General features: G+C 48.7%; 1 protein-coding gene across 2 annotated transcripts in view; it reads right to left on the bottom strand.

The window, feature by feature from the left end:
* The window catches only part of VPS13D (vacuolar protein sorting 13 homolog D), a 2979414-nt gene that overhangs the window by 2231294 nt on the left and 720231 nt on the right, over positions 1-27889 (bottom strand). For both annotated transcript variants that reach the window (XM_078642819.1, XM_078642818.1), the window contains exon 26: positions 6745-6964. In XM_078642819.1, the coding sequence (XP_078498945.1) occupies positions 6745-6964 (220 nt within the window). The remainder of the gene's footprint in view (positions 1-6744; positions 6965-27889) is intronic.

The raw sequence follows: 27889 nt of genomic DNA on the forward strand, positions 1-27889 counted from the left end.
TCAATGTGCAGGTTCTTGGCGCAAAACTGGGGGCAAAATTGAAAGGGTGTCCGTTCCATCAGAAACACATTTTCAGTGCTGACAGTGTGTGCACGTGGAGAGTAGGCCAGAGATGGAGTGTATCCCGAGGGGCGATCTGTCGGTAACGCACAAGTTACTTACCTTTGGTAACAATATACCTGTAAGAAACATTAGTTAGTTATAGATTCCTTATCTCAGAATTTCCCCCAGGCGTCAGACTGGATGGGAAAAGCTTTTTCGTCAGCAGTACCTCTGCGCGTCGGAAGGTGGCGTCGGTCGGCTGCGCGTCGTCGGCGGCATCGTGGTAGCCGGGATGACGTCCCGGCAGCTACTTAGACGACGCCCTCGCGCGCTGACGTCAGTTCTGTACACGACTTTCCACGCCAGAAAGGGAGAACCATGCAACACACAGACCACTGGTGCACAAAACTAGGGCCCTGAAAGGATGTCCTTAAACCTAGAAATCAGTTCGCAGATCGGGGAGGAAGGGTGGGGCGGTAAGGAAACTATAACTAACTAATGTTTCTTACAGATATATCGTTACCGTAGGCAAGTAACTTGTCCATCTGAAAGAAACACGTTAGTTATAGATTCCTTACCTTAGAATAGATACCCCAGCAATACCAACCCCGGTGGTGGGTATGCGAACCAAGATCACACCAGAAAATCCTGGAGAACAGAACGGCCAAAGAAGACGTCTCTCAGGACTTGGCTGTCTAGGCAGTAGTCTTGGGTGAACGTGTGCAGCGATGCCCACGTGGCTGCCTGACATATGTCATGTAGAGGCACTCCCCTTCACAAGGCAGTAGTGGCTGCTGTAGCCCTGGTGGAATGAGAGCGTAGCCCGACTGGAGGCTCCTTTTTAGCTAGAGAGTAACAAGCCTTAATGGACAAGACGACCCACCTAGAAATGGTGCATTTGTGTACGACCCGACCCTTCTTTGCACCCACATAACCAACAAAAAGTTGATCATCCCCCCAGAACTGATTTGTGCGGTCCAGATAGAAGTGGAGAGCACGTTTTGGGTCCAGACAGTGGAGCCTCTCCTTTTCCTTTGAAGGATGTGGAGGGAGAAGGAAGGTGGGCAAAGTCATGGTCTGCCCAATGTGGAAGGCAGTGACTACCTTAGGAAAGAAGGAAGGACGGGTCCGAAAACCACCTTATCTGGATGAACAGACAGAAAAGAAGCCTGGAGCTCACTCACCCTTCTAGCAGAAGTGAAGGCTACCAGAAAAGCAATCTTAAGAGTCAAGAGACGTAAGGGACAGTTATGAAGCAGCTCAAAGGGAGCGCACATTAAATAAGTCAGTACAAGTTTCAAGTCCCACTGAGGCATAACAAAGGGGATTGAAGGAAAAAAATGTGTTAAGCCTTTTAGGAACCGGTTAACAACTGGGGACTTGAAAAGAGAAGGCTGATCTGGCAACAGAAGGAATAATAATCCACATTTGTAAAGCGCACAATCACCCGTAAGGGTCTCTAGGCGCTGGGGGCCGTCGGGAAGATTAAGCGAGCTATTGCCCAGAGTCACATGGTGCTGGGCTAACCTGCCGCCGGAGCCGGGGATCGAACCGTGATCCCCAGATTGCAGCGTCAGTCGCCCTGGCCGCGGCGCCACACCTCTCCTCTCGGAAGGCAGAGATGGCTGGAAGATAGCCCTTGATAGTGCCCAGAGCAGAGCCCTGCTGGGTTAAAGAGAGAAGGAACAGAGAGAGGGGCAGAAAGGGGATCCACAGCGTTTGCTGTGCACCATGCCACAAATGTATTCCACCTGCAGGCGTATACCATCTTTGTAGAGAGACGCCTGGCTGCAAGATTATGTCACAGACTTCCGGAGGCAGGTCGAAAGACATCAAGTGATGCTGCGCCATCTCCACGCAAGTAGGTGTAGACTGGACAGGTTCGGGTGGAGGACCGTCCCTGCTGCTGGGACAGAAGATCCTCCCGAAGAAGCAGTCTGATCAGAGGATTGATGGCCATGTTGAGCAGCTCGGGATACCAGACTCTTTGCGCCCAATCCGGGGCCACAAGAATTTCTTGAGCCCAGTTGCGCCTGATCTTCTTCAGCACCCTGGGCAGAAGTGGTATAGGCGGAAAGGCGTACAACAGACCGCAACTCCATTCGCAACGAAAAGCGTTTGCTGACTGAGTGCTGCCTTGAAAATTCCAATGTGTAGAATAGCTGACAATGCGCGTTCTCTTCGGTGGCAAATAGATCTAACCAAGGCTTTCCCCACGGTTGAAAGAGACCTTGCACCACCTCCGAGTGAAGATGCCATTCGTGATCCATCATACACCTGTGGTAGAGTTCGTCCGCCCTGGCGTTCAGAGAACCTGCCAGGTGTTGAACCACCAAAGAAATTTTTTGATGTTCCAGCAATGTCTAGAGGCTGAGGGCCTCCTGACATAGGGACCATGACCCCACCCCGCCCTGTTTGTTGCAATACCACATGGCAATGGTGTTGTCCCTGAACACCTGCACTACTCTTCCCCCGACAGAGGGAAGGAATGTCTTCAGTGCAAGACGAATAGCCCAGAGCTCCAGAAGGTTGATGTGACTAGGAGGGTATGGAGGCTGCTGGGGGGGCGGGGTTGGTGGACTGGGTAACTTGCTGCAGCCTGTGGTCCTGGGTGGGACGTACCGGGGCACCCCTTCCATAGCCACGAAAGTGGCGAAAAGCAGACTGCACCGGACGGGTGGAGAGGCCCAAGGACTTGGCCACAGCCCGTGAGTCCTTCAAGCTCTCTAGGGTGTTGTCTGCTTTGTCGCCAAAAAGGTGACGGCCATCAAAGGGCATGTCCATCAAGGTGTTCTGGACATCCACCGAAAAGCCAGTTGACCTCATCCAGGTATAGGGGCAAAGCGCTACCAACATTGAAAGGGTCCTGCACAGAGAGTCGGCGGTGTTCAGCCCACAACGTATTGTAAGCTTTGCTGCATCTCTCCCAGCGGTGACAGCCTGGGAGAGCACTGCCCGGGCCTCCTATGGATACTGAGGCAGCACTTGTGCCACCATATTCAACACAGAGTGCGAATAACAGCCCAAGAGACATGCTGTGTTTATGGACCGCAGTCCTAAGCTGGCGGAAGAGAACATTTTCTTGCCAAGATGGTCCAGCTTCTTGGATTCCCTTTCCGGTGGAGCGGTAGGGAAGGCGCTTTTGGAGGTGGAGGCTTGGACCACCAAGATCTCCGGGGTGGGGTGTTGGGAGAGAAAAAAGGGGTCGCCCGGAACCGGGCGATGGCGTCGGGCGATCATCCTGTCCACTGGAGCCCCCGTGTTGGGCTTGGACCACGTGCCCAAAAGGACGTCTGTGAGGGCCTCATTAATGGCAAGAGGGGCTCCAAAGAGCTTGCTGCCGGTTAAAGCACCTCAGTAAGGTCGAGCTCGAGGTTGACGGCCTCGGCCGACCTATGTTATACCACAGCGTATGACGCTCCCTCCTCCGTAGCCATGGTAGGAGGAGACAACATGCAAAGGTCGGGTGGAGTGTCAAGACCACAGGCATCCCTCAGGTCCTCTCTCCAGTCCTGCTCAGTATCTAGCTGGTCAGTTAAAGGATCATCTGACCCCTCCCAGTCCTCCTCACCCTCCTCTGGCTGCCAATGATGCTGAAAATGGCTGTAACACAGGGACAAGTGTACCCATCAGCGCCGATTCCGTTGTCGGCCGACGCCAGTCCGGCTCCATGTCCACGTCGGGATGGAGGCCGAGGTCGACGCCGATCGGCGCCTAACGCGGTAGTGGTGCCGGAGGAAGCGGCACCGGTGAGGGTGTAATGAGGTCAACCTGTGCCGATCCAGATCCAGTCCTGGATCCAAGGGGGGCCTGCGGTGCCAGGACTGGAACCGCCACTGGAAAAAACCTAGGCCCCCCAACCGAGTCCGCAGGGCCCGAAGGCGCGCCGACGGGGTCGGTCTGCCCAAAGATGGCATACATCGCCTCGTAGAATGTACGAAGCTGGGTGGGGGTCGCTCAGGGTCCCGGAAAGGGAGGGAAGCTCGGAGTCAAAGTGTCGGGCTCCGTACACGGAGTAGCAGGAGGGGCACCACCCGCGGGCCTCGTCGGATAGGCCGACCGACGAGGAGAAGTCGGAGAGCTTCGACTTACCTGACCAGAGTGCGAAGACTTCGATGACTTGTCGGAATGGCGATGGCTCCGCGACCGGTCCCTCAACCTCCCTCTCGACTGAGACCTTGAACAGCGCAGATCCGATTGTCGGCGTTCAAGCAGCTTTCGGGATCGCTCCTGCAAAGCCTTTGGTGTCAACAACTGACAGTTGGAGCACGACTTGGGGTCGTGTTCGCGCTCCAGGCAAATGAGGCACACGCAGTGCAGATCCGTAACCGACATCAGCTGGTTCCTCATCATCAGATCTTCATTGATAGAATTGGCTCTGAAGTGCTTGCCTACATGAGCAGCAAACTAAGCCATGTAGGTTGTGTGGTTGGAAGGTCATAGTCTTTAATTTATTATCCTATGTGGGAAGGGTTTTCATGTCGTGTTTGATGACAACTGAGGAACCTTTATTAAGTTATGTGACATGGTGCTTACCAATGTGGTGGATGATGAGGTGTGAGAGATACAGACACAGTTTATGGTTTTCAGTAAGCTGGCAGCTTTAAGCAGCTCATCTGAAAGAAACACGTTAGTTATAGATTACCCCCAAGCATCAGGCTGGATCCGGAAAGTTTTTTCGTCAGCAGTACATCTGCGCGTCGGAAGGTGGCGTCGGTCGGTTGGCTCTGCGTCCGTCGTCTTGGTCGCCGGGATGACGTCAAGGCAGCTACTTAAACGCCGCCCTCGCGCGCTGACATCCGTTCTTTCTTTTTCTGCATCAGTCACCGCAGATCCGGGAAGAGCAGTACCTCAGTCATTTTTTTACTACGTTTTTCTCGACTTTTGTTGACTTAATGTTTCGAGTCTTCGACTCCGAGCAGGTGCATGAGGGATGCCCGGGTTTAAGGCCTGCAGTTCCTGTAACTGAATTTACAATGATGTTTGGAAAAGGATTTGACCCTGTAGGTCAGATTAATTTGACTAAATACTCGCTGTGAGCAGAAAATAGTCAGCACTACTAGCAGTTGAGAGAGGAGATTGTTATTCTTCCAGTAAATTATAGATCCAATTTGGAAAACAAAATTTAAACACGCTGAAATTTGTAATCTCTACTTGGCTGTAGTGTTTTTTTCTTTTTTTGTGTTTACCTTTCTTATACATCACAAAAAAATGACATTCCGGATATATAATACCTTGGCATCCATAACAGTTGTTCTAGTTCGTGCTGCAGGTAAAAGTTATTTTATTTGCACATGAGATCTTCTCTGCACCCTTTTTGTTCTGCTCAGTCCCCTACTCCTTTATTTCCTAACCTTTATGCTCCTCCTATATTAGGCACTCTGCTTATTTTGAGACTATTAAATCTCTCTTGTGAGTCTTATCATCTCCATCTTTGCTTGCTGGTCACCACCTTTCATGTTTGCTTTCACTTTTACACTCCTCCTTCCCCTTGATATACTGCCCACGTCTGTACCTGTCTCCTGTTCTTTCTTTATTGATTGCATTTTTAAGTATTCATTGTTTACTGTAATGAGCAGCCACATTTTCCCAACACTTGAATACAGAGCTGGCTCTGGGGAGGTGCAACTGGTGAAGCCGCTTCTGCTGGTGGTGGGTAGTATGTGGGAGGGGAAGGGTTCAGGGATCTGCGTCTTGATAAGTTACAGGTATTTAATGTTCCTGCTGGAGAGAGATCGGAGTTTTGTGTAGTGGCAGGTTCTACTCATAAGTAGAGAAGTGGATTAATATGCCTGTTGCAACGAACGTGTACCACACAAATCAAAAAAATTAATTTTGTGTGGATCACTCAGTAGGTTACTGCTTTTTTTCACAGAGATTTCTTATTTTACTGTAGTTCATAAATTACGACACTAGTATAGCACAGTGAGCTATGAACTGTCATCAAAGAGCTGCATGCAAAAAGCAGGTTAGGTTAGGACGTTATATTTTTCCCCAGTCTTTCATTATTCAAATGTTGCTAAAAAGGGTTAATTTGGGTAGAAATGCATTCTTCTTCGTAAAGCCAACCACGTGGCATGTTTTACATCCAGAGTTTTTGCTTCTCCGGATCAAACACTCTTAAAATATACTGCCTACTAGTATCTGTGACTTGATTCCTACACCTTGTAATCCTCATTGTCTTATGTAACATTTCCTATAGACTGATTTCACACTCATGATTCATTGACTCTGTATAATTGTACTGTATTATATTTGCATTTATATAGCGCGTATTACGCCTGACGAGGCGTCAAAGCTCTTTTTCGGCAAGTAGCACTCTACTCTGGAACCCATAAAGGATTACTAATGCCTGTGTGATGTAAAGTGCTCTGACACCCTACACTGGCATAAGCAGCACTATAAAACAAATGAAATGCAAGTGAGAGATGGGCTATGGAGAGATAAGGGGCACCGGTGAAGCATGGTAGTGAGGGAATTAATGGAGAAGGAGGTTTACGTGGACAGGAGGGCGCCAACAAAGATTCTCGAACTGGTCGCCACCAGTGCTAAACCCGGCCCTGTCTGAGTAGGCACTTGCAAATGCACAGTATCGAGGTGATGCAACTAGTCACTGTCTTGAAAAACACTATAAAGAAAAAGTACTTAATCATACAAGGTGCTTTTTCCAGCTTAAATAGCATGCTTGAAGATTTTCCTTACCTGGACTGTCGGGAATATCCAAAGCAGGTGAATGAACTAGCTTTCCCTCTGGATTAGTTAGCGTACTGAGGATAGGCTCACTCTTTAGCTTTGCAATACCTGTTATGGAAGAGGGCATCATGAATAACCCCTCCAATGAGGAAACGACAACTTTGTGCTCCTCCGCACTTGCTGTCTTTTTCACATTATAGTTTGGACTTTCTCCAGTTGAAGAGAAATTCTGTTGAAAACAAAGAATGATTAACTTAGTAGTACATTTCAAAGCTCTTTTAAACCAGCCTTTCAAAATGCAATGAGGCCCCGACATGGATAATTATTTTTGTTTGCACACAATTGCTTTTAAAAACTTTTTTCAAGAAGATACTGACCATAAAAGATAGACTTCGTCAGAAGAGTCCCCAAAACTTCTTGCCATAGGTATGCACCTTTAATGGAGGAACACTACCCTTTTTCCTCCTCTTCAGCAAGCGCATGCACTGTCTTTAATGGGAATGATCAGGAGAATTTGAGGCGGATCTGTGCTTTTTTAGGGGACTGAGGTTATGTTATTTATCCTAGTGGAGTATTCTATGTAGGTATGTGCACGAACCAAAATAATTACAACAAAATTCTGTACAATGTGATGATGCCAAAAACCTAACTTGTGTAAAACAAATCTAATAATAAATTCAATAGTCAAATTTGTTTGTTTTAGTTATAAAACATAAAAAAGTTAAAACTTTACACAATGTAATTAAGTACACAAACACATTTGCCTACGTTTGCAAGATATTTCACACACAAATCACTCCATTACTCTAAAAATTGTGAATTATTAAATTACCTTGGTTCAATGATAACTGTGCTGCATCTCATAAGTAATCCTCTAGTTCAAACAATAATGATTTATCAAATTACCTTGAGTCAATTGCCATAAAAGTGACATAACTAATTACAATAATAAAATTCATATTGACATTAGAGATCTGTACAGATAAGGGCAATACGTTGGTACAATAATTTAACAAAACAGATAATTAGGTCAGCCTCAGCTGTAATATATCTCAAGTCTACTTTGCAAAACATCTAATCCTCCTTTATTTAGTATGGTTCATAACTTTCAGTATTTAGAAACTGCTTATAGACAAAGGGAGTGGGAGATTTTATCTATGGCACAGCTTTCTTACAGTCCCCTATCTATGTGGAACTACAGATGGGTACAATGCAGATCTTTTGATAAGCCAAATAGGCAGGACAAGTTATGAAAAAATAAGTTGCAGTTTCAGTCTTATTTTGACCAACAAATCACAGTTCAGATTTATTGTACCTGCCTCCCCAAGATCTAGCAATATTATCAACTAGAGAATTTTAAAGAAAGCAATTTTACCACCCGTATTTCACATTAAACTTATTAGATAAATAATTTGACAGCCCATTCTTAAAAAAAAATAAGTAAATGGGATGCTGTCACTTTAAGCTCATGTGATCACAATAGCTGGCTCCTAAAACACCATTGATACTGCCCCTTCAAAGCTATGGATAGATGTTTAGGCAGAGAAGCAATCTAGAGAAAGGCTATACAGACAGAGTGAACAGCACTGAACATACAAAGCGTAGGCATGTCAATAAGTGTCTTTTCAGGTCTTCTATGAGATCTAGAAACACAGCTCTATAGGTTTCGCAGGCGGAAGAACTTCATTTCCTCAACCACAATACTAGGGATTTAAAGCTGATGTACAAATTATTAGCCTTCGGTACTGATCGCTATGATGGATACTATCTACCAGCAGATTTCTCACCTCTTGAATTTCATCAAGCCGCCAAATTCAAGCCACAAAAATCTAAACATGTCTCTAGCACTGATAGGTGGCGATCAACTATAGGGACCCAACAGACAGCCACAAAACCAGATAAACACAGCCATAGTGTCAATACCTTGTCTGTTTTTTCAACACCCATGAAGCGGAGATGAGACCAACAAGATCGATCATTTATACAGGGCATCAAAACTGAAGTTGGACATTGTGGATGAACTTAAGACCATTCCTCAGAATGGGGTGGCGGGTGTTATCAGTAAGTAACCTGCAAGTAGAGTATCCAATAGAAAGATTGTTAGCGGCTGTAAGTAACTTGATCTTCTAATGTATGCGTCTAGCTGTAGCGTGCTCACCTGCGGAATCCATACCAAACCAGAACCTCCATGGTGGAAGGTCTGTGGAAATAGTCTAAACAAAAAGTCCTGCTAAACAGATGAGGCAAAGTCTACAAACTTCAGAATCAAGGCAGTAATGCTTGGGGAAAATGTGGACCCAAGACCACACCACAGCCCAATGGATATTTAGAATAGGAACACCTCCGGACAACCTAGAGGAAGCAACCTTCACCATGGTGGAAAGGGCTCTGATGCCCTCTGCCTTCATGGCAATCGGCGATTTAAATAATGAGGGTTATTGTGGGCCCACCACAAAGCCTTGCGGGCTAAAGAAAGCATAAATTGCAACATATTTGAAAGGAGAACCTTAAGGACATCCACTCCCTCCCCTATGCACAGAGAAACAAAACAGAACCAACGTCCAGAATACACAGATTTTGTGGAGGGGTGGCACACAGACAAAATTACGTTCACTACTTCCACTGGTATGTCGAAGGTACTGAAATTGCTCTTCTCAGTCTTCATGCATGAAGATGAAGACTTTAGAAACTTGAGTGAAAGACCTTCCCCTCTGATTGTGAGAGGTCTGCCCTGAATGGAAAAGGATCTACATACCACACCCTCCTAGGCCATTCTGGGGTGGTAAAAATAAATCAGCACCCAGTTGTGACTTATTTTCCTTGCAAACCAAAGCATTAACTGGTTAAGTGCATAATGTAGTAGAAAGTCTTGTATCAGACATAACACCTCCCCTAGAGCTCTGTGGTGCAATCCGGAGATAGCAGGACAGCTGGTAAAGCATATTTACGGCCATGTAGAAGAAGTCCTCCATAGGAGTGCTCCAAAGAACAAAGATGTACTGAACTACCTCCGGATGAAGCCTTCACTTGTGGTTGGATAGGATTGTACAACCTGAGGTCATTTGCTTGCACATTAATGGAACCTGCCAGATGACTGACAATCAGCCAGTATTCATGAGATTGAGCTAAGACAACGACTGTAGAATTTCCAGGAAAAAATGTGGAAACCATCTCCTCCCTTCTTGTTGACGTACCACATACTAGTCATGGTGTCCGTAAGCACCTGCAAAGAATGCCCGCAGATAAAACGGGAGGATCATCTTTAAGGCTAGACGGATTGCCCTGAGTTTGAGCAAATAGATGTGTTTCATGCTTTTTCGGTGAGCAAAGGCCTGAAATCTCCAAACTCCTCAGAAGTGGTTTCCACTTGACATTGAAGGCATCTGTTATGATCATGGCTACCCCTGGAGGCAGACAAAGACCATATTCACATCAACTGCTCCCTCACTGCCTCTGAAGTTTTAGTGCAGTCTCTGGAGAAACCAGTACCAAGCCTATCAGAACACCCCAATGCTGAGCCAACTGCAGGCAAAGGCACCACTGAAGGGTCTTCATATTCCAATGTGTGTGGTTGACCAGGAGAATGCTCAAGGCCTGGAAATGCAGAAAGGGCCGGACTGTCAGAGCTGGAAGAAAAGCTCCTTCGCAAAACATCAGGATCATAGCCTGAACGTCCCAAATCCTCTGAGGCGGAAGTAAGGCTCTGAGGGTTATTGTGTCCAAGTCTACTATACTGAATTGGAGGTGCTGAGAGGACTCTAGGTGTACATTGACAAGTTGATGGAGGACTCCAAATCAAAGAGCAGCACTCTGTGGAACTCAGGCGGTCTGACACCAGCAGTGATACACTAACCTTCAGCAGCCAATCATAGAAGAATGGGAATACAGAGACCCCAGTCCTGCAAAGTTGTGCTGCAACCACCGCCATCACTGTAGTGATATCAAACCAAACGGGGGGGACTACCAATTAGTAGCAGGTTAACCCAATCACAAAACACAGGTACTTTGTGTGTGACTGCAAGAGTAATATATCGAAATACACACCCTACAAGTTGAGGGACATCATTCAGTCTTCTAGCTCTACAGCCTAGAGGACTCTGTACAAGAGACAGCACCGTGAATCCTTCTAGCGGAGAAAGGTGTTCAAGGCCCAAAGGTCGAGAATGGGATAGAGACCTATACCAAGATGCAGAAGAAGGAAGTGCTCGCCAGTGTTCTGGGACAGTTCCACTGCCCCCTTTCTCACCAAAGCTGAAACCTCTTGCTTGGGGGTGGGACCAGAATTGTTGTAACGGAAGCGTGTTGCCATATTTGACTATCTATAGGACCCACAGCCCACAAGTGCCCCTTTAGGATCAAGTTAAAAGTAGTTTCGAGAGTGGGGTGGGAGAGGAGGAAGAGGGCTGTTGCTGGCCTCAGCAGTTTCAGGAACCACCATGCCCACTACTGGTACAAATATTTGTTTGGCTGGTATATTGGTTGGGAAGACTGCTGTTGCAGAAAGGCCATTTTCAATGGAAACCTGCAGGTTGGCGGTGGATACAGACTCCAAGGAAGGTGGCATAGTCCGCCATTGTTCGAATCTTTCCATGTCCAAATCAGCCTTCCCTTCAAAGAGATGAGAGCCATTGAATGTCTATTAGGTTGGCCGGGGATCCCTGATAATCTGGTAGACTGTAACTAGGCATGATGGAAAATGGTCACAGATGAACCTACTGGTCTTACCTCCACGGCAGTGCCCAAACCTGACCTTATTATTAATTTTGCGGCATCTTGTTCATAGCTCAAAGCTTTATTCTTTAAACACTGTAGGCGCATTTCAGATTTTCAAATGAAATAAAATGCAATAGAGAGAGTTTTATTGCTCAAGATAACTTATTTTGTTATTAGTGGATGAAATTTAAATACCGGGTCGACAATGCTCCGTTTTCCAAAAAGCCAGCTTGAAGAGGGGTAACAATGTTGTTTGTGTTGGCCCAATCTTCCAATCAACTTAATAACAGTTTACTGTAGATCTTCTGAATATAATTTATCAAACTCACTGGGCAATAGTTTTCTGGGTTATCCCTTGAAACGTTCTAAATATCAGTATATCCTCAGCACCACACCATGTAGACAGGGGAGATATCAGCTACATCAATGAACTAAAACATTTTTCAATGTTTTAGTTATAACAACAGATGAGCACCCTATCAAGGCAAGGGACCTTGTGACATTTTGTGGAGCATTAGTAACCTCATCTAGGGGAGATTCAAACTGTATTGAAGTAACTGTCGTCAGATCCTTCAAAGTATAGGACAAATTACTATCTGCTATGGAGAATAGCTCCCATAAGACATCTGGCAAGAAGATACATAGTACTGCAGGACCTCATGTCCAAATCACTAGGAGAAAATGACTCCGCATAAACAATCAAGCCTCTTTCACTGTATCTGTGGCCCTGAAGGAACAGTGTTGCAAGAGAGGCTTGGGCCACAGAAGTCTCTGGTGCAGAGAAGAAAAAAGTGATTGATCAGATGGAGCAGGTACTTGCAGGCCACATATTTGAGCACTGTAGGAATGGGCTGGGATTTCCTGTGTCAGCAATGGCTCATTAAAAAGGTTAAAGATGTTCTGTCACTTGCTTGTAAGAATCTGTGTAAAGGCACTGGATTTCTGTACTTCTGTATGCAACTGATTATCCCACTTCAGTCGCCTATCAAATAACACAATTAGTCTCTAAAAACACATAGTCCAACTTAATTCCACAAATCAATGTATAGACTGTCAGACAAAGAGTGTATTCGGTTTTCTGCTTCACTGTAAGCAAACTCAGCGAGCAGGGTGGTTATACTGAAACTCAGTGTTTATAAATTGAATGCAAACAAATCATACCTTTCAAATGTTTTTTTGTACTGTTAGGTGTCTGAAGAATGAATATGCTACTTACCAGTATGCATCTGTTCTTGGCATGTAGGGCTGCTAACATTCATATCTTAGCATTAGATCGCCGCCTAGTGTTGGGCTCGGATGATTGCACATTGTTGTCCTGGAAGAGTCTTCGAAGTATCCTGAGATAGGTGGCTCCTCCCCTGGACTACAGTGCGCATGGGCATCGGCTCCATCCCCAGATTGTTTTTCGCCATTGTGGCAGGAGATGGAGTGAAAGTGTAAAGGATGTCCATGCTAATGAATAAATACAATAGTATATCTGCAGCTGCGACAGGCACCGGGGAGGAGGGCGGGCGATATGAATGTTAGCAGCCCTACATGCCAAGAACAGATGCATACTGGTAAGTAGCATATTCAGTTCGAGGCATGTGGGCTGCTAAATTCATATCTTAGCATAGAATACATAGCAGTCCCTCCATCAGCGGCGGTTGCCCGTGCCAGCTGCAGAAACCTGAAAAAGTGTCTTGAGAACAGCCTGTCCTACAGCTGCTTGCTGCTTGGAATGCACATCAACACAGTAGTGTTTTGTGAAGGTATGTGGTGTGACCCACGTGGCTGCTCTGCAAATATCCTCTAAAGGAATGTTCCCTAGGAAAGCCATGGATGCCCCCAGTTTGCGTGTGGAGTGCGCTCTGGGGGGTATTGTTAAAGTGCGCTTGGCTTTCTGATAACATATCTGGATGCACTTAACAATCCACCTGGCTATCCCTGCTTTAGAAATTGGGTTGCCTTTGTGTTGTGGTGCGAAGGCAACAAAGAGTTGTTTTGTCTTTCTAAAGGGTTGTGTTCTGTCTATGTAGTACATCAACGCCCTCCGTACATCTAAGGTATGAAGCATTCTTTCCGCCACCGTTTGCGGGTTTTGAAAGAATGCTGGTAAGTCGATAGTCTGGTTAAGATGAAACTGTGACACCACCTTAGGAAGGAATTTAGGGTTAGTGCGTAGCACTACCCTATTTGGGTGAATTTGAATGAACGGCTCTTGTATGGTGAGCGCTTGCAGCTCACTGACACGCCTCAGAGACGTAATAGCTATCAGAAAGGCCACTTTCCACGTAAGGAATTGGAGCTCACACGAGTGCAGTGGCTCAAATGGTGGCCCCATCAGTCTGGTGAGAACGACGTTGAGGTTCCACACCGGAGCTGGTGGTGTTCTTGGGGGAATGACTCTCTTCAGACCTTCAAGGAAGGCTTTAATGGCGGGCACTCTGAAGACAGAGAGGTGCTGCCTGTTCTGAAGATAAGCCGCTATGGCTGAGAGATGTATCCTAATGGAAGTGTACGCCAGATTGCACTTGTAGAGATGTAACAGATAGCAGATGATGTTGGGAATAGATGCATCTAGTGGGTTGATGTCATTGGACGTACAGTAGATGACAAAACGCTTCCACTTAGCAGCATAGCATGCTCTAGTAGTTGGTTTCCTCGCCTCCTTGATGATACTCATGCATTCTGGAGGTAGGTTAAGGTATCCAAACTCTAGGACTTCAGGAGCCAGATCGCCAGGTTGAGCTGTCGTGGATCTGGATGCTGAATGTCTCCATGGTTCTGCGTCAAAAGACTGGGCGTGAGGCGCAGTCTTTGATGCGGCACCACTGAGAGTTCGAGGAACGTGGTGTACCAAGCTTGTCGTGCCCACGTTGGAGCAACCAGGACGAGAGTCATGGAGTGCTGCCTTAGCTTTCTTGCGACCAGCGGTATTAGAGGGGCTGGCGGAAAAGCGTATGCAAATTTGCCTGACCAGTTCATCCATATCGCATTCCCCTGCGACTGTGGGTGAGGGAACCTGGCGGCAAAGAGTCGGCATTTTGCGTTCTCCTTTGTTGCGAACAGGTCTATCTCCGGATGACCCCACTGCTGGAAGAACGGGTGGAGAACAGAAGGGTGTATCTCCCACTCGTGCATCTGATGGCTGTATCTGCTGAGCAGATCCGCCATCTGATTGTCCTTGCCCGGGAGGTGTTCTGCCATGAGGAAAATGTTCCTCTGAATGGCCCACTTCCACATGCTCTGAGCCAGATGAGACAGCTGTGGCGAGTGGGTGCCCCCCTGTTTCTGAATGTAGTACATCGCGGTCATGTTGTCCGTCCGGACTAGCACGACCTTGTTGCTCAGATGTACAATGAAGGACTTGAGCGCCATGAAGATTGCCATCAGTTCCAGATAGTTGATGTGCATCTTCTGTTGCTGCGTCGTCCATAGTCCCTGCACTGTGTAAGTGAGCACATGAGCTCCCCATCCCTGGAGAGACGCGTCCGTTGTCAGGATAATCTGCGGCACAGGCTCCTGGAACAGTCGGCCCTTGCAAAGGTTGTGTGGAGTCCACCAATGCAGAGAGTCGTATGCCCGACTGGTAACCAACACTAGGTCTGTCAATTGCCCACGAGCCTGTGTCCACTGATTCGCTAAGCACTCCTGGAGCGGGCGCATATGTAACCGTGCGTGAGGGACTATGAAGATGCAGGAGGCCATCATGCCAATCAACTGCATGAACACTCTCGCTGGCAGGGAGTGTCTTGGTCGGAATCGTTGGATCAGTGACTGAATGCTGTCGATTCTGACTTGGTTTGGCTGAGCCATGGCTGTCAGGGTGTTGATCGTAGCACCCAGGAACTGCCGGACATGTGCCGGCTGAAGATGCGATTTTGGGTAATTTAGGGAGAAACCCAGATCGTGAAGAAGGTGAATTGTAGTCGACATGTCTGCGGCGCACTGTTGCTCTGACTTGGCTTGTACGAGCCAGTCGTCTAGGTAGGGGTAGACATGGATATTCTGCCTCCTGAGGTGCGCCGCCACTGTCGCTAGACACTTGGTGAACACCCTCGGGGCCGTAGTGACTCCGAAGGGTAGGACTTTGAACTGGTAGTGCCTGCCTTGAATAGTGAACCTTAGGTATTTCCTGTGTGACGGGTGTAGTGGAATGTGGAAATAAGCATCCTTGAGATCTAAGGTCGCTAAGAAGTCTCCCTGGTTTAGCAAGGGAAGAATCTGCTGCAGTGTAAGCATATGGAAATGCTCTGACAGTATGTACAGGTTGAGGGGACGTAGATCGAGAATGGGCCTGAGAGAACCGTCCTTCTTTGGAATAAGGAAGTACAGGGAATATACCCCTGTGCCTTCCTCCCGCACCGGCACGAGCTCGATTGCGCCTTTTTGCAGCATCGCCACCACTTCCTGCTGCAATAAGTGCAAGTGCTCTGCGGACATAGGCCTTTGCCTCGGTGGGATGTTGGGTGGAGTGGATTTCAGCTCTAGGCAATAACCATACTGGATTAGTTGTCGCACCCACCTGTCTGTGGTGATGTTTCTCCAGACGGGCAGGAACTGCTGCAGTCTCCCCCCGACAGGTGTTAGGTGGTCGGGGGGCAGTGACAGAAAGTCACTGTTTGCTTGGAGTAGAGGTGCGGGAGCTGTTGTTTCCTCTGCCGCGACCTCTGTTGCTGTTATTCCTATAACCTCCCTTGTTCTGTTTAGTGAACGAGGATTGCGCCCCACCTTTGGAGAACTGGGATTGTTGACCCATCTGTCCTCTGGTGACTCCACGTGCACCTGAGCGACGAAAATTGCTGCCACGAAACTGTTGGGACTGCAGGGCCCCCATAGACTTAGCAGTTTCCGTGTCCTTCTTTATTTTCTCTAGGGTGGTGTCAACATCCGGACCAAACAGACTATCAGGATTGACTGGCTGATTCAGAATTGTTGTCTGAATATCCTGCTTAAACCCTGAGATGCGGAGCCAGGCTTGTCTTCTCAGCATAACGCTAGTGTTGATAGCCCTAGCAGCTGTGTCCGCAGCGTCAAGTGCACACTTGATGGCTGCGTTTGATATTAGCTTTCCTTCCTCAATAAGCATTTTGGTGCCTTCTTGGAACTGTGGGGGCAGGTGTTGTATAACCTGTTCTAGGGTGTCGTAGTGCGCCCTATCATAACGCGCCAGGAGCGCCTGTGTATTTGCGATGCGCCAAAAGTTTGCCGCCTGTGCAGCCACTCTTTTGCCTCCTGCCTCAAGCACTTTGGACTCCTTATCCGGGGGAGGAGCTTCACCCGTTGTCTGGGAGTTGGCACGTTTCCTGGCATTGGCAACCACAAGAGAGTCCAGTGGCAATTGTCCCCGGATGTAGACGGGGTCCGCAGGTGCAGGCCTGTACTTCTTTTCAATGCGAGGGTTGACCACTCTCGCCCTCGTAGGCTCCTTAAAAATGTCCCCAGCATGTTTGAGAACACCTTTCAGCATAGGAAGTGTCTTTACTGTCCTTTCAGATATGGCAAAGGTGTCAAAAAGGAAATCTTCCTCGACCGGGTCGGCATGCATGTCCACATCATGATTGGCCGCCGCCCGTTCAATTAGTGCATGAAATCCTGCCGAGTCCTCAGTCGGGGATGCACGTGCATTAAAGGTCTGCGGGTCTTGGCCCACACCTTGGGTGTTCTGGTCACCAGTGTCGTCGTAAGAATCTGGTTGTACATCAGGTTCATCGATAGGGAAATTGTACTGTTCATCCTCATCATATTCCTCACCCACAGAGTGTTCTGGGGAGGGAGTAGGGCTCCGTCTTGGAGGAGGCTGAATCGGTTCCGTGAGGCCTGAGGCGTCAAGGGGCACCCTCTTCTTTTTCAACGGGATGACGTAGGGGTCCACCGGCTCCGAAGTGATCTTCCGTTTATAGAGTGTCAGCTTGCCGGTGGCAGCATCAATGAAATGCTCTGAATCGTCTTCCGATTCGAGTACACGACGTGGAAGAGGGTCAGGCAGCGAGGAACCCTGTTTCGGAGCCGATTTCGTCGAAAACGCTTTCGGCGCCTCCTTAGGTGGCAAGAGAAAGAGGAGTTTCCCAGAAGGCTTAGCCGGAGCGTCCTTCTGCGGCTGCGGTGATGGCATCGGAGCCGATGGAGCAAAGGCTTTTTCCCTGATTCTCTGCAGTGACTCCGCAATGGGGGACGGTACACTGCCAGTGGGTTTCGTCGCCGACAAGGATGCTTTGAGCGGTCCCTCGGATCCGACGTCCTCGCGGGCCTTGTGCGTTTTGGGCGCGGAAACCGTCTTCGGCACCTCCGAATCTTGAGGCCGGGGCGCAGACTTCTTGTGCGTAGCCTCTTTGGAGCCGACCTTGGCGGGCTTGGACGGCGCCGGAGCTGCTGATCCGTGCCGACCATCTTTCTTGGGGGCCCCTTCCTCGGGCGTCGGTTTCGATCTCGGAGCATCGGAATCGACAGACTTCCTCGGCTTCTGCGGACCGGAGGTCGACGGAGCCGACGGGGTGACGGGCACCGACTTCTTCACAGGCACGGCAGCCATCTTAGGGACACTCGAGTCCTTTGGTTTCAGTTTCGATTTCGGGTCGGCCATTTTAGGTGTTGACGACCCCGACGGTTTCAGTTTCGGTTTCGAAACATCGTGCCCAGCAAGTGAGTCCGTAGCCGGGCCCGAAGGCGGGGCTGTGGCTTGCGGCAACGGGTCCTGGGTAAGGCCGACAGGCGATCCCGTGTCCCGGTCGGTATCCTCGAAACCTTCGGGGCAGAGCTCGTCCGCAGAGCTATCCGCCGCGGCCCCATAAATCTCATCGTCGTCTCCTACCTCTTCGACGTATTCGAGGACCTGACCCGCGACTCCGTCGTCGTCTCCCGGATCCGCCTCGACCTCCGTCTGTGATGGGGAGATTTGTAGAAGGTGACCCTGGACCTCTTCTTCCGGGTCGCCGAAGATGTTCTCCGGATCTGGGGCCGCTTGCCTAGCTTCCAAGCGCACCGCGCGCCGAAGCTTGAGAGTTTTCTTGGAGCGGAACTGTGCACAGGCCTTGCACTTGCCGTCGTCGTGGTCCGGTGAAAGGCACTTGTTACACACGGGGTGTAGATCGATGTGTGGGTACTTGGACCCACAGAGCGGGCAGTACTTGAACGGGCTCCGCTCCATGTCCGTAAAGGCCCGCTGTCGTGTCGCGATGAGAAGGCCTCAAAGTTTAGAAAGCGAAGAAACTCCGCTTATTCCGGCTTCAAGAGACGGAAGACTCGAGACCGAGCGCAGACAATACCGACGCAAGAAAATCGAGGCCTTTTGGCCGGTAAAAGATAGTTTTACTTGGTTCCGACAGTAAGACGTCGAGACCACATCCGAACCCAATGGCGGAAAAAAACAATCTGGGGATGGAGCCGATGCCCATGCGCACTGTAGTCCAGGGGAGGAGCCACCTATCTCAGGATACTTCGAAGACTCTTCCAGGACAACAATGTGCAATCATCCGAGCCCAACACTAGGCGGCGATCTAATGCTAAGATATGAATTTAGCAGCCCACATGCCTCGAACACTTCTCTTCCTGTATATGGACATCAGACAGACTGTTAGCCTTAAAAACCTTACTTAGTCTTTCTACAGGAATCTTTGAGGCAAAGCTCAATGCCACACACGAAGCCAGTTCCAACTTAACAACCGGCATCACCTTCAATACAGCTGAGGGTTTGGACACCGTTCCAAAAACCAAAGTTAAAATCAAAGCTGTTGACGCCACACCAGGGCCAACTGGTGCCAACTCCAAAAGGCACTCCAAAGCACTTGTGTTTGGCAAGGAAGAACATCACACCCTGCTAAAAGGATAAAGCCTGGTAAGAAATTATACCCGGGGTTGGGAAATGTACCTCCTTCCGGAGACTTTCACTTCTCTAATATAGGCACAGGCTTAGAAGAAAAAGAGTATATATCCTCCTTAGCAGTCTTTCTCTTTTTTATATGCTTCTTAATGGAGAAAGGCAATTATTCCTTGGAGGAGGGGCTGCAATACAGATCAGACTAGGAAGTACTGTAGAAAGATGCAAAAAGAACAGTTGATGGACAGAATGCAGAACAATGTCATACCTTCACCCCAGTACAGAGGTCAGGGCCTAAATCCATTGTTTCTTTGCTCCCCATGCCATTCCAGTTTGAACCCAGTCATATGCAAATCAGTCTTGACCCTGCGCTAGAAAGACCTGTAGGACCGAATGGGCGAAATGCTCATTACTCCGGACCTGACTGTCCAGGCAGTAGTTCTTTGTAAACGTGTGCAAGCTGCCCACATTGCTACCTGACAGATATAGAGGACAGGAACTCCCCAACCTAACGCAGTGGTTGCAGACTTGCCTCAGGTTGCATTTTTGCCAATTCGTAGTAGATGCAGAGAACTATCCTTTATGAGAAGGTATGTTTCTGTAAAGCCTTTCCTTTCTTTGCTACATGTACCCCACAAAAAGCTAATCGTCCACCCGATACTCTTTTGTGCGCTCAAGGTAACATGGCAATGCTCTTTTATTTTCTAGCTGATGGGAGTTTCTCCTCTTCTTTAGAGGGTGAGGCAGAGCGTAGAAAGTAGGCAGAGTAATGGACTAGCCTATGTGGAAGGGCGTTACCACCTTCATTAGAATGGACACTCTAGTCCGGACGACCAGTTTGTCTGGGTAGATGTTGAGGTATGGAGGATGTGATGACGCTGCCTGCAGCTCACTGACTCTCCGGGCAGATGGTATGATGACTAGGAAGGCCGAGAAGGAAGTTGCGTAGTGGCTCTAAGGCAGCACACACCAAAACAGGAGGACTAGGTTTAGGCCCCACTGTGGCATAATGAAAGGTGCTTGTGGGAACATATGTTGAAGACATTTTAGAAATCTATTTACAATAGGGGATTTGAATGGGGATGGCTGACCTGGCAATCGCAGAAATCTCGAAATGGCAGACAAATAACCTTTCAATGTGCCCAAAGCAGAGCTCTGCTGGGCGAGGGTAAGAATATTTGAACAAAGGAGGGACTGGAGAAGGATAATATTTAATGGGGTCCAGTGTACAAGTCCATAAACTAGTAACACAAAGAGGGTACAAAGTTCCCCGGGAAGAGTGAAGGAGTAGAGGTGTGTGTGCTAGAGAGAGGGGGGAATCCCCTTGTTGGAACTAAAACCCTCACACACCCAGCAAGCTAGGTGTCATGCTTCATCATATGGGTTCTGCTCCTCGTCAGACTGGCGCTGCAATGTCTGACGGGCTCCCGAAACCAGGGCTCTTTATCGGAGATCTTTTGTTCCGGCCATATGGTGCATGGGTGTGAGAGGGCGGGGGAGTGTGGTCGTGATGTGAAAAAGGTGAAGTTAAAAAAGGTAGGTCAGTCCACAACCTACTTTATTCTTGTGGTAGACTTCCTTGTTTAAAAGGGTGGGAGGGGAGCTAAATGCCCTGGAGCTATCCTAGCACGTTAACTACTACCCTCTTGTTTGGTCGACATGTTTCTTGCCATGATGGCAATTCTTCAGGACCTCAGTGTATAGTACCACACAGTGAAAAAGTATAATAGTGATAAATAGAAACTTGCAATCTGGTATACAACCTTTTATGGTCGGTAATACCGAAGCGCAGGCCGATTGGTCCTGCTGGAGTATTATGACCTGTAAAAAATGGAATAAACACAGTTCACAGATGGCAGCTTGAGTGCAATATTCCTTTATGAAGGATTTGCACAAGTTCAGTCCATACACACACACACATAAACAAACCAAAGTAAAGGATTAAAAACCAAGCATATAGCATAGTGAGATGGTGATTGTATCACACCACCAGCTGGTTTGTGCAATAACATATAACAGTGATATTTGAAGAAGTCAACACTGCTGGTAAATGGAAGAAGACTGGGTTAATCATGCTCACCCCAGAAGATTCCCTGAGGTACTCCGCAGTCTGCTTCCGAAGGACCGGTTGGTAAAGGTATGGTACCTAATAGGGGAAATTTAAGCATGGTAAACTGTGATAACATTATCACAGCAGGGATCAGGGTGGGAGTGGGGAGGACCCCACCCAGGGCAAACACAAGGAGGAGGACAGACACCTCGCATCCTGAGTTTCGGTGTGTCCTGGCAGTACCACTGTTCCGTGGCTCAATACGGACTGGTCACCGGTGAAAAGCTTGGGGCGCAAACAACGTTACCAGGCGCCCGCAACAACCGCGTCGCGTCCCCGCCGGAGGACAGCAGAGAACAGCACCGCGGCGGAGCAAGGAAGCCCGGCATCACGCAAACACCCCGGCAGCCCACCAGCCCCACAGACGGCATCGCGGCCAGGCAACAATTGGTTACCTGGAACCCAAAATTCAAGGGTAGTCAAGAGTTCTTGCCGCCCCACTCGCTGGTGACGGGGTATCAGACGCCGGTTGGAGCAGATTTAAAATTAGAATTAAAAACCTCACCTACGGCAGCACACGGTCCAAGCCGATGCACCTACCCCCCGGACAGCGTCTCAATGAAGGCTCACAGCAGCTGGTAATGGAGCACAGGGGCGCGCCATTATTTATGTATCCAGCCTCAAACCGCTCAGTCGACTACGCCGCTAGAGGGACGTCACCCTCCACAGCCGCGCATGTGCAGTAGCTATTGTGGCCTGAAGCATAGGGCTCTGAGGTGAAGGTGGCGGCCATCTTGGAAGGGAGGAGGTGGAAGAGTTAAGCGCATTGCATGTGCGCGGCATATGAGGAGAACCTACTCAGAGAAGAGATTCATATCTAAACCTCCCCGGCAGGTAGAGAGTCACCCTGTGTATTTTTTAGTAGTGGAATATACACGGGAACAGGGGGGGGTTTGGGGTACAGTACGAGTGTTATCCCACTAGTTGTTAAATAGGAAACATGTGATGAAAGGCACACAGATGACTAATTTACGAGACAGTAATTCTAACTACCCAAGGATGCCCACGGGACAGAATCGTTTAGCCCCAGTGAGTCCAATTGGAGCCGATGGACCCATCTCTGCTCAATCTTGAACAGTGCTGGTTTGGAAATGGCTGGGTGGGATTCCAGGACCAACCATTTGAGGCTGTCAGCAGAATGGTTATTTTGGGAATAATGCTCGTATAGTTTGGTGTGTGTTTTCAAGCACCTAATGTTGCTCTTGTGCTCCATAATCCTCACTTTGATTTGTCTCATCGTCATCCCTATGTAGTTTTTCCCACAGGGGCAAGTGATCATGTAGATGCATTTGATGCTATTGCAATTTGTGTGCTTGTGAAGCTGCCACAGAAAGGTGTCTGTAATTCTCACCTCCTTAACTTGTAATGTCTGTGGACATACCGCACAACCGCCACAAGGAAAATGACCAACCACTGGGGGGAGTCTCCACAATGTAGATGATCAAATAACATGTGTTACCTGTTTCACTCCAAACTCATCATCTCTGAAGAAAATCATAAATAAACATTGGTCCATAGTGAATACAGGTGGCCTAGAAATCCCACGCCCCAGGTTCGCTTTTAAAAGAACTTCTAACCTTAAAGATGCCCTCATCCGTACACGCCCAAAGAAAAACTCCACTGACAACCAAAGTACATTGTGGAGACTCCCCCCAGTGGTTGGTCATTTTCCTTGTGGCGGTTGTGCGGTATGTCCACAGACATTACAAGTTAAGGAGGTGAGAATTACAGGCACCTTTCTGTGGCAGCTTCACAAGCACACAAATTGAGGATTATGGAGCACAAGAGCAACATTAGGTGCTTGAAAACACACCAAACTATACGAGCATTATTCCCAAAATAACCATTCTGCTGACAGCCTCAAATGGTTGGTCCTGGAATCCCACCCAGCCATTTCCAAACAAGCACTGTTCAAGATTGAGCAGAGATGGGCCCATCGGCTCCAATTGGACTCACTGGGGCTAAACGATTCTGTCCCGTGGGCATCCTTGGGTAGTTAGAATTACTGTCTCGTAAATTAGTCATCTGTGTGCCTTTCATCACATGTTTCCTATTTAACAACTAGTGGGATAACACTCGTACTGTACCCCAAACCCTGTTCCCCTGTATATTCCACTACTAAAAAATACACAGGGTGACTCTCTACCTGCCGGGGAGGTTTAGATATGAATCTCTTCTCTGAGTAGGTTCTCCTCATATGCCTCGCACATGCAATGCGCTAAACTCTTCCACCTCCTCCCTTCCAAGATGGCCGCCACCTTCACCTCAGAGCCCTATGCTTCAGGCCACAATAGCTACCGCACATGCGCGGCTGTCGAGGGTGACGTCACTCTAGCGGCGTAGTCGACTGGGCGGTTTGAGGCTGGATACATAAATAATGGCGCACCCCTGTGCTCCATTACCAGCTGCTGTGCGCCTTCATTGAGACGCTGTCCGGGGGGTAGGTGCATTGGCTTGGACCGTGTGCCGCCGTAGGTGAGGCTTTTAATTCTAATTTTAAATCTGCTCCAACCGGCGTCTGATACCCCGTCACCAGCGAGAGGGGCGGCAAGAACTCTCGACTACCCTTGAATTTTGGGTTCCAGGTAACCAGTTGTTGCCTGGCCGCGATGCCGTCTGTGGGGCTGGTGGGCTGCCGGGGTGTTCGCGTGATGCCGGGCTTCCTTGCTCCGCCGCGGTGCTGTTCTCTGCTGTCCTCCAGCGGGGACACAACGCGGTTGTTGCGGGCGCCTGGTAACGTTGTTTGCGCCCCAGGCTTTTCACCGGTGACCAGTCCGTATTGAGCCACGGAACAGTGGTACTGCCAGGACACACCGAAACTCAGGATGCGAGGTGTCTGTCCTCCTCCTTGTGTTTGCCCTGGGTGGGGTCCTCCCCACTCCCACCCTGATCCCTGCTGTGATAATGTTATCACAGTTTACCATGCTTAAATTTCCCCTATTAGGTACCATACCTTTACCAACCGGTCCTTCGGAAGCAGACTGCGAAGTACCTCAGGGAATCTTCTGGGGTGAGCATGATTAACCCAGTCTTCTTCCATTTACCAGCAGTGTTGACTTCTTCAAATATCACTGTTATATGTTATTGCACAAACCAGCTGGTGGTGTGATACAATCACCAACTCACTATGCTATATGCTTGGTTTTTAATCCTTCACTTTGGTTTGTTTATGTGTGTGTGTGTATGGACTGAACTTGTGCAAATCCTTCATAAAGGAATATTGCACTCAAGCTGCCGTCTGTGAACTGTGTTTATTCCATTTTTTACAGGTCATAATACTCCAGCAAGACCAATCGGCCTGCGGTTCGGTATTACCGACCATAAATGGTTGTATACCAGATTGCAAGTTTCTATTTATCACTATTATACTTTTTCACTGTGTGGTACTATACACTGAGGTCCTGAAGAATTGCCATCATGGCAAGAAACATGTCGACCAAACAAGAGGGTAGTAGTTAACGTGCTAGGATAGCTCCAGGGCATTTAGCTCCCATCCCACCCTTTTAAACAAGGAAGTCTACCACAAGAATAAAGTAGGTTGTGGACTGACCTACCTTTTTTAACTTCACCTTTTTCACATCACGACCACACTCCCCCGCCCTCTCACACGCAAGCACCATATGGCCGGAACAAAAGATATCCAATAAAGAGCCCCGGTTTCGGGAGCCCGTCAGACATTGCAGCGCCAGTCTGACGAGGAGCAGAACCCATATGATGAAGCATGACACCTAGCTTGCTGGGTGTGTGAGGGTTTTAGTTCCAACAAGGGGATTCCCCCCTCTCTCTAGCACACACACCTCTACTCCTTCACTCTTCCCGGGGAACTTTTTACCCTCTTTGTGTTACAAGGGTAAGAATAAACAAAAGAGCCTGGGAAAGGGGTGCATAGAGAGGGTCAACAAGTTTATCTGTACACCATTGCTCCAATGGCAGGCATATACCGTCTTGGTGGAGGGACATCTGGGGCCAAGATAACATTTCAGACTATGGGCAGAAGGTCAAGAGATGCAACTGTTGCTGCTCAATCTCCGCACATGAAGGCACACTTTTTTCAGGATAGGGTGCAGAACTCTGCCCTGCTGCTGCGACACGGGATCCTCTGGAACAATCATCCTGATTGGAGCACCCGTATTCATGCTCAGTATCTTGGAATACCAGACTTTCCGTGCACAATCCGGAGCCACAAGAATGACATGGGCTGGTCGTTAATGATGTTTTTGAGAACTCTGGGTAGGAGTGTTATGGGAGGAAAGGCGTACAGGAGGCTGGAGATTCACTCAAGAAAAAAAACATCTCAGAGCGAGACCTATGTTCCAAATTCCAGCGCGCAAAACTGCTGACATTGTGCATTCTCAACAGAGGTGAACAGATCTAACCAAGGCTCTCCCGACTCTTGGAAGAGACCTTGTGAAACCTCTGGATGGAGACGCATTCGTGATTCGCTAGGCATCGATGGCTGAGTTAGTATAATCTCACATTCAGAGAAATGCAAAAAGAAAAATTGATGGACGTTATGCTGAACAATGTCAAACATTCACCCCAGTACAGAGATATGGGCCTAAATCCATTTGTTTTTTGCACACCATGCCATTCCAGTTTAAACCTTGCAATATGCAAATTAGTATTGACCCTGCTCCCCATGGGAACAGTCCAGCCCGAACTGCCAAGGCCGGTCCTCCCTGTACTGGAAACAAGCATCCTAGGACCGGTTTCGGGGTTTCATCCCTCATAAACCAGGGTAGCTTGACTCCAGTGGCATGGACAGCACAGGACCCACGTCTGGGCATACCCGTCCCATTCAGGCTGACAAATGCAAAAAGAACAATTGATGAACGGAATGCTGAACAATGTCAAACAGAGATCAGGGCCTAAATCCATCGTTTATTTTGCCCACCACGCCATTCCAGTTTAAATCTATCCATATGCAAATCAGGCTCCTCGTGAGAACAGCCCAAGCCAGGTCCTTCCTGGACCGGAAACAAGTATCTGGGAGCGTCCAGGGAGGACTCCGCTCAGCAGTTCAGGCTGGACTGTTACCATGAAGAGCAGGGTCAAGACTGATCTCTTCAACTTCTTATTCTTTAAGTGGGACTTACACGACTTCCCCGACGATTTGGAGTGGGACGACAATTGCCAGGTACGAGTCTGCAAATGGACACTGAGCCACCGAAAGTCATAGAAGGGAAGAGCAGAGCACAGCTACTGTGAAGCAATCCTGCAAGTAAATACATCCTCCTCCCTGGGGGCAGAAAAGCATGTGAAAAACGACACAGCAGACGAAAGGGGCGTGCAACTCCAGTCTATAAACAGTGAGGGACAACAAGGCCAGAACTGAAGAGTAACGACAACTAACCCCAAGACAACATCCGCAAGGAGAGGCGCATTTCCTGTAAAGAGCTACGGGTCGAGGCACAGCCAAGAGACCCCAACTCAGAGGACTTCAGATGAGTCCGAAATTTCAAGCAATAAAACAGAGTGTAGTGATGCAGAAATACACATGAACCCACCGATTAATTACTAGAAAGGAAGGAGTGGATGCAAACAAACAGAACAAAGCATCCCGCTAGGGAGGAAGTGAAAGAGGGCACTCACAGAAGACAAAGCACCCAGAGGCAGGCGAGTGCAGAAGACCAAGCTAAGGGTCCTCGCAGAACGGGGAGGAAGGGCGGGTTGTGAAGGAATCTGCGACTAGAATCGTCTCTACCAGATACATCGTTACCGAAGGTAGGTAACTCGTACATCTGATAGAGACTCCTAGCCGCAGATTTCTTAACATAGTATAGATACCCTAGCCGTACCCGGAAGGGAGGAGGGCCTGCGAGAGAACCCCCCCCCCAGTAGGAAGGAACAAATGCCCTCAGCAGGGAACGGGTAAAGGGGACTCAGCCCCCCACAAAGCAGAAGGAAGCAAGGTCGAAGTGAGGGGAGGCCAGGACACCCCCACGCCCAGCCAAGGGACCCGGAACATCCACCAGAAAGCCCTGGAGGGACAGACAGCGGCGAGGGAGTACAGAGGAAGAAAGAATCACCTCAAAACTCCAAGGAGACGTGTCAGAAGTGGAGGCAAGCCCTTCACATGAAACACACACACACAGTGAAAGGGACAGCTGAACCGGCCACAGCCCCAAGTCAGCAGACAAGGCAGGAACGGCTCCACAGCCAAGAAAGGCAGGCGTGAGAAGAAATACGTAGTCTCGCAAGGCACCAGCTGGCCAAGAGGAAGGAGCACAAGGGCCCACCCCCAAGGCCCCCGGCCGTGGACCAGAAAGAGCAGGCGTGAGTAGCCGGCAGCTGGCAAATACTATGAAGCCGAGTGCCCAGACCAAACCGAGCGCAAGACGAAAGCAAAAACCAGGGAAATCCAGAACAACCCCTAAAGGGAGATCGTAGCGGACATAAACCGACCCACGAAAGAAGTGGAACCAGCCAGAAGAGAATAGGAGAGGAAGAGAAAAACATAGGACGCACAAGCCGTCCACCAGTACCCAGGAAAACACCAGGAAATCCTACCTCTCCTGGAGCAGCAGACAGAG

The sequence above is a fragment of the Lissotriton helveticus genome, chromosome 5_1, assembly GCF_964261635.1.
Source record: "Lissotriton helveticus chromosome 5_1, aLisHel1.1, whole genome shotgun sequence".
Lineage (NCBI taxonomy): Eukaryota > Metazoa > Chordata > Amphibia > Caudata > Salamandridae > Lissotriton > Lissotriton helveticus.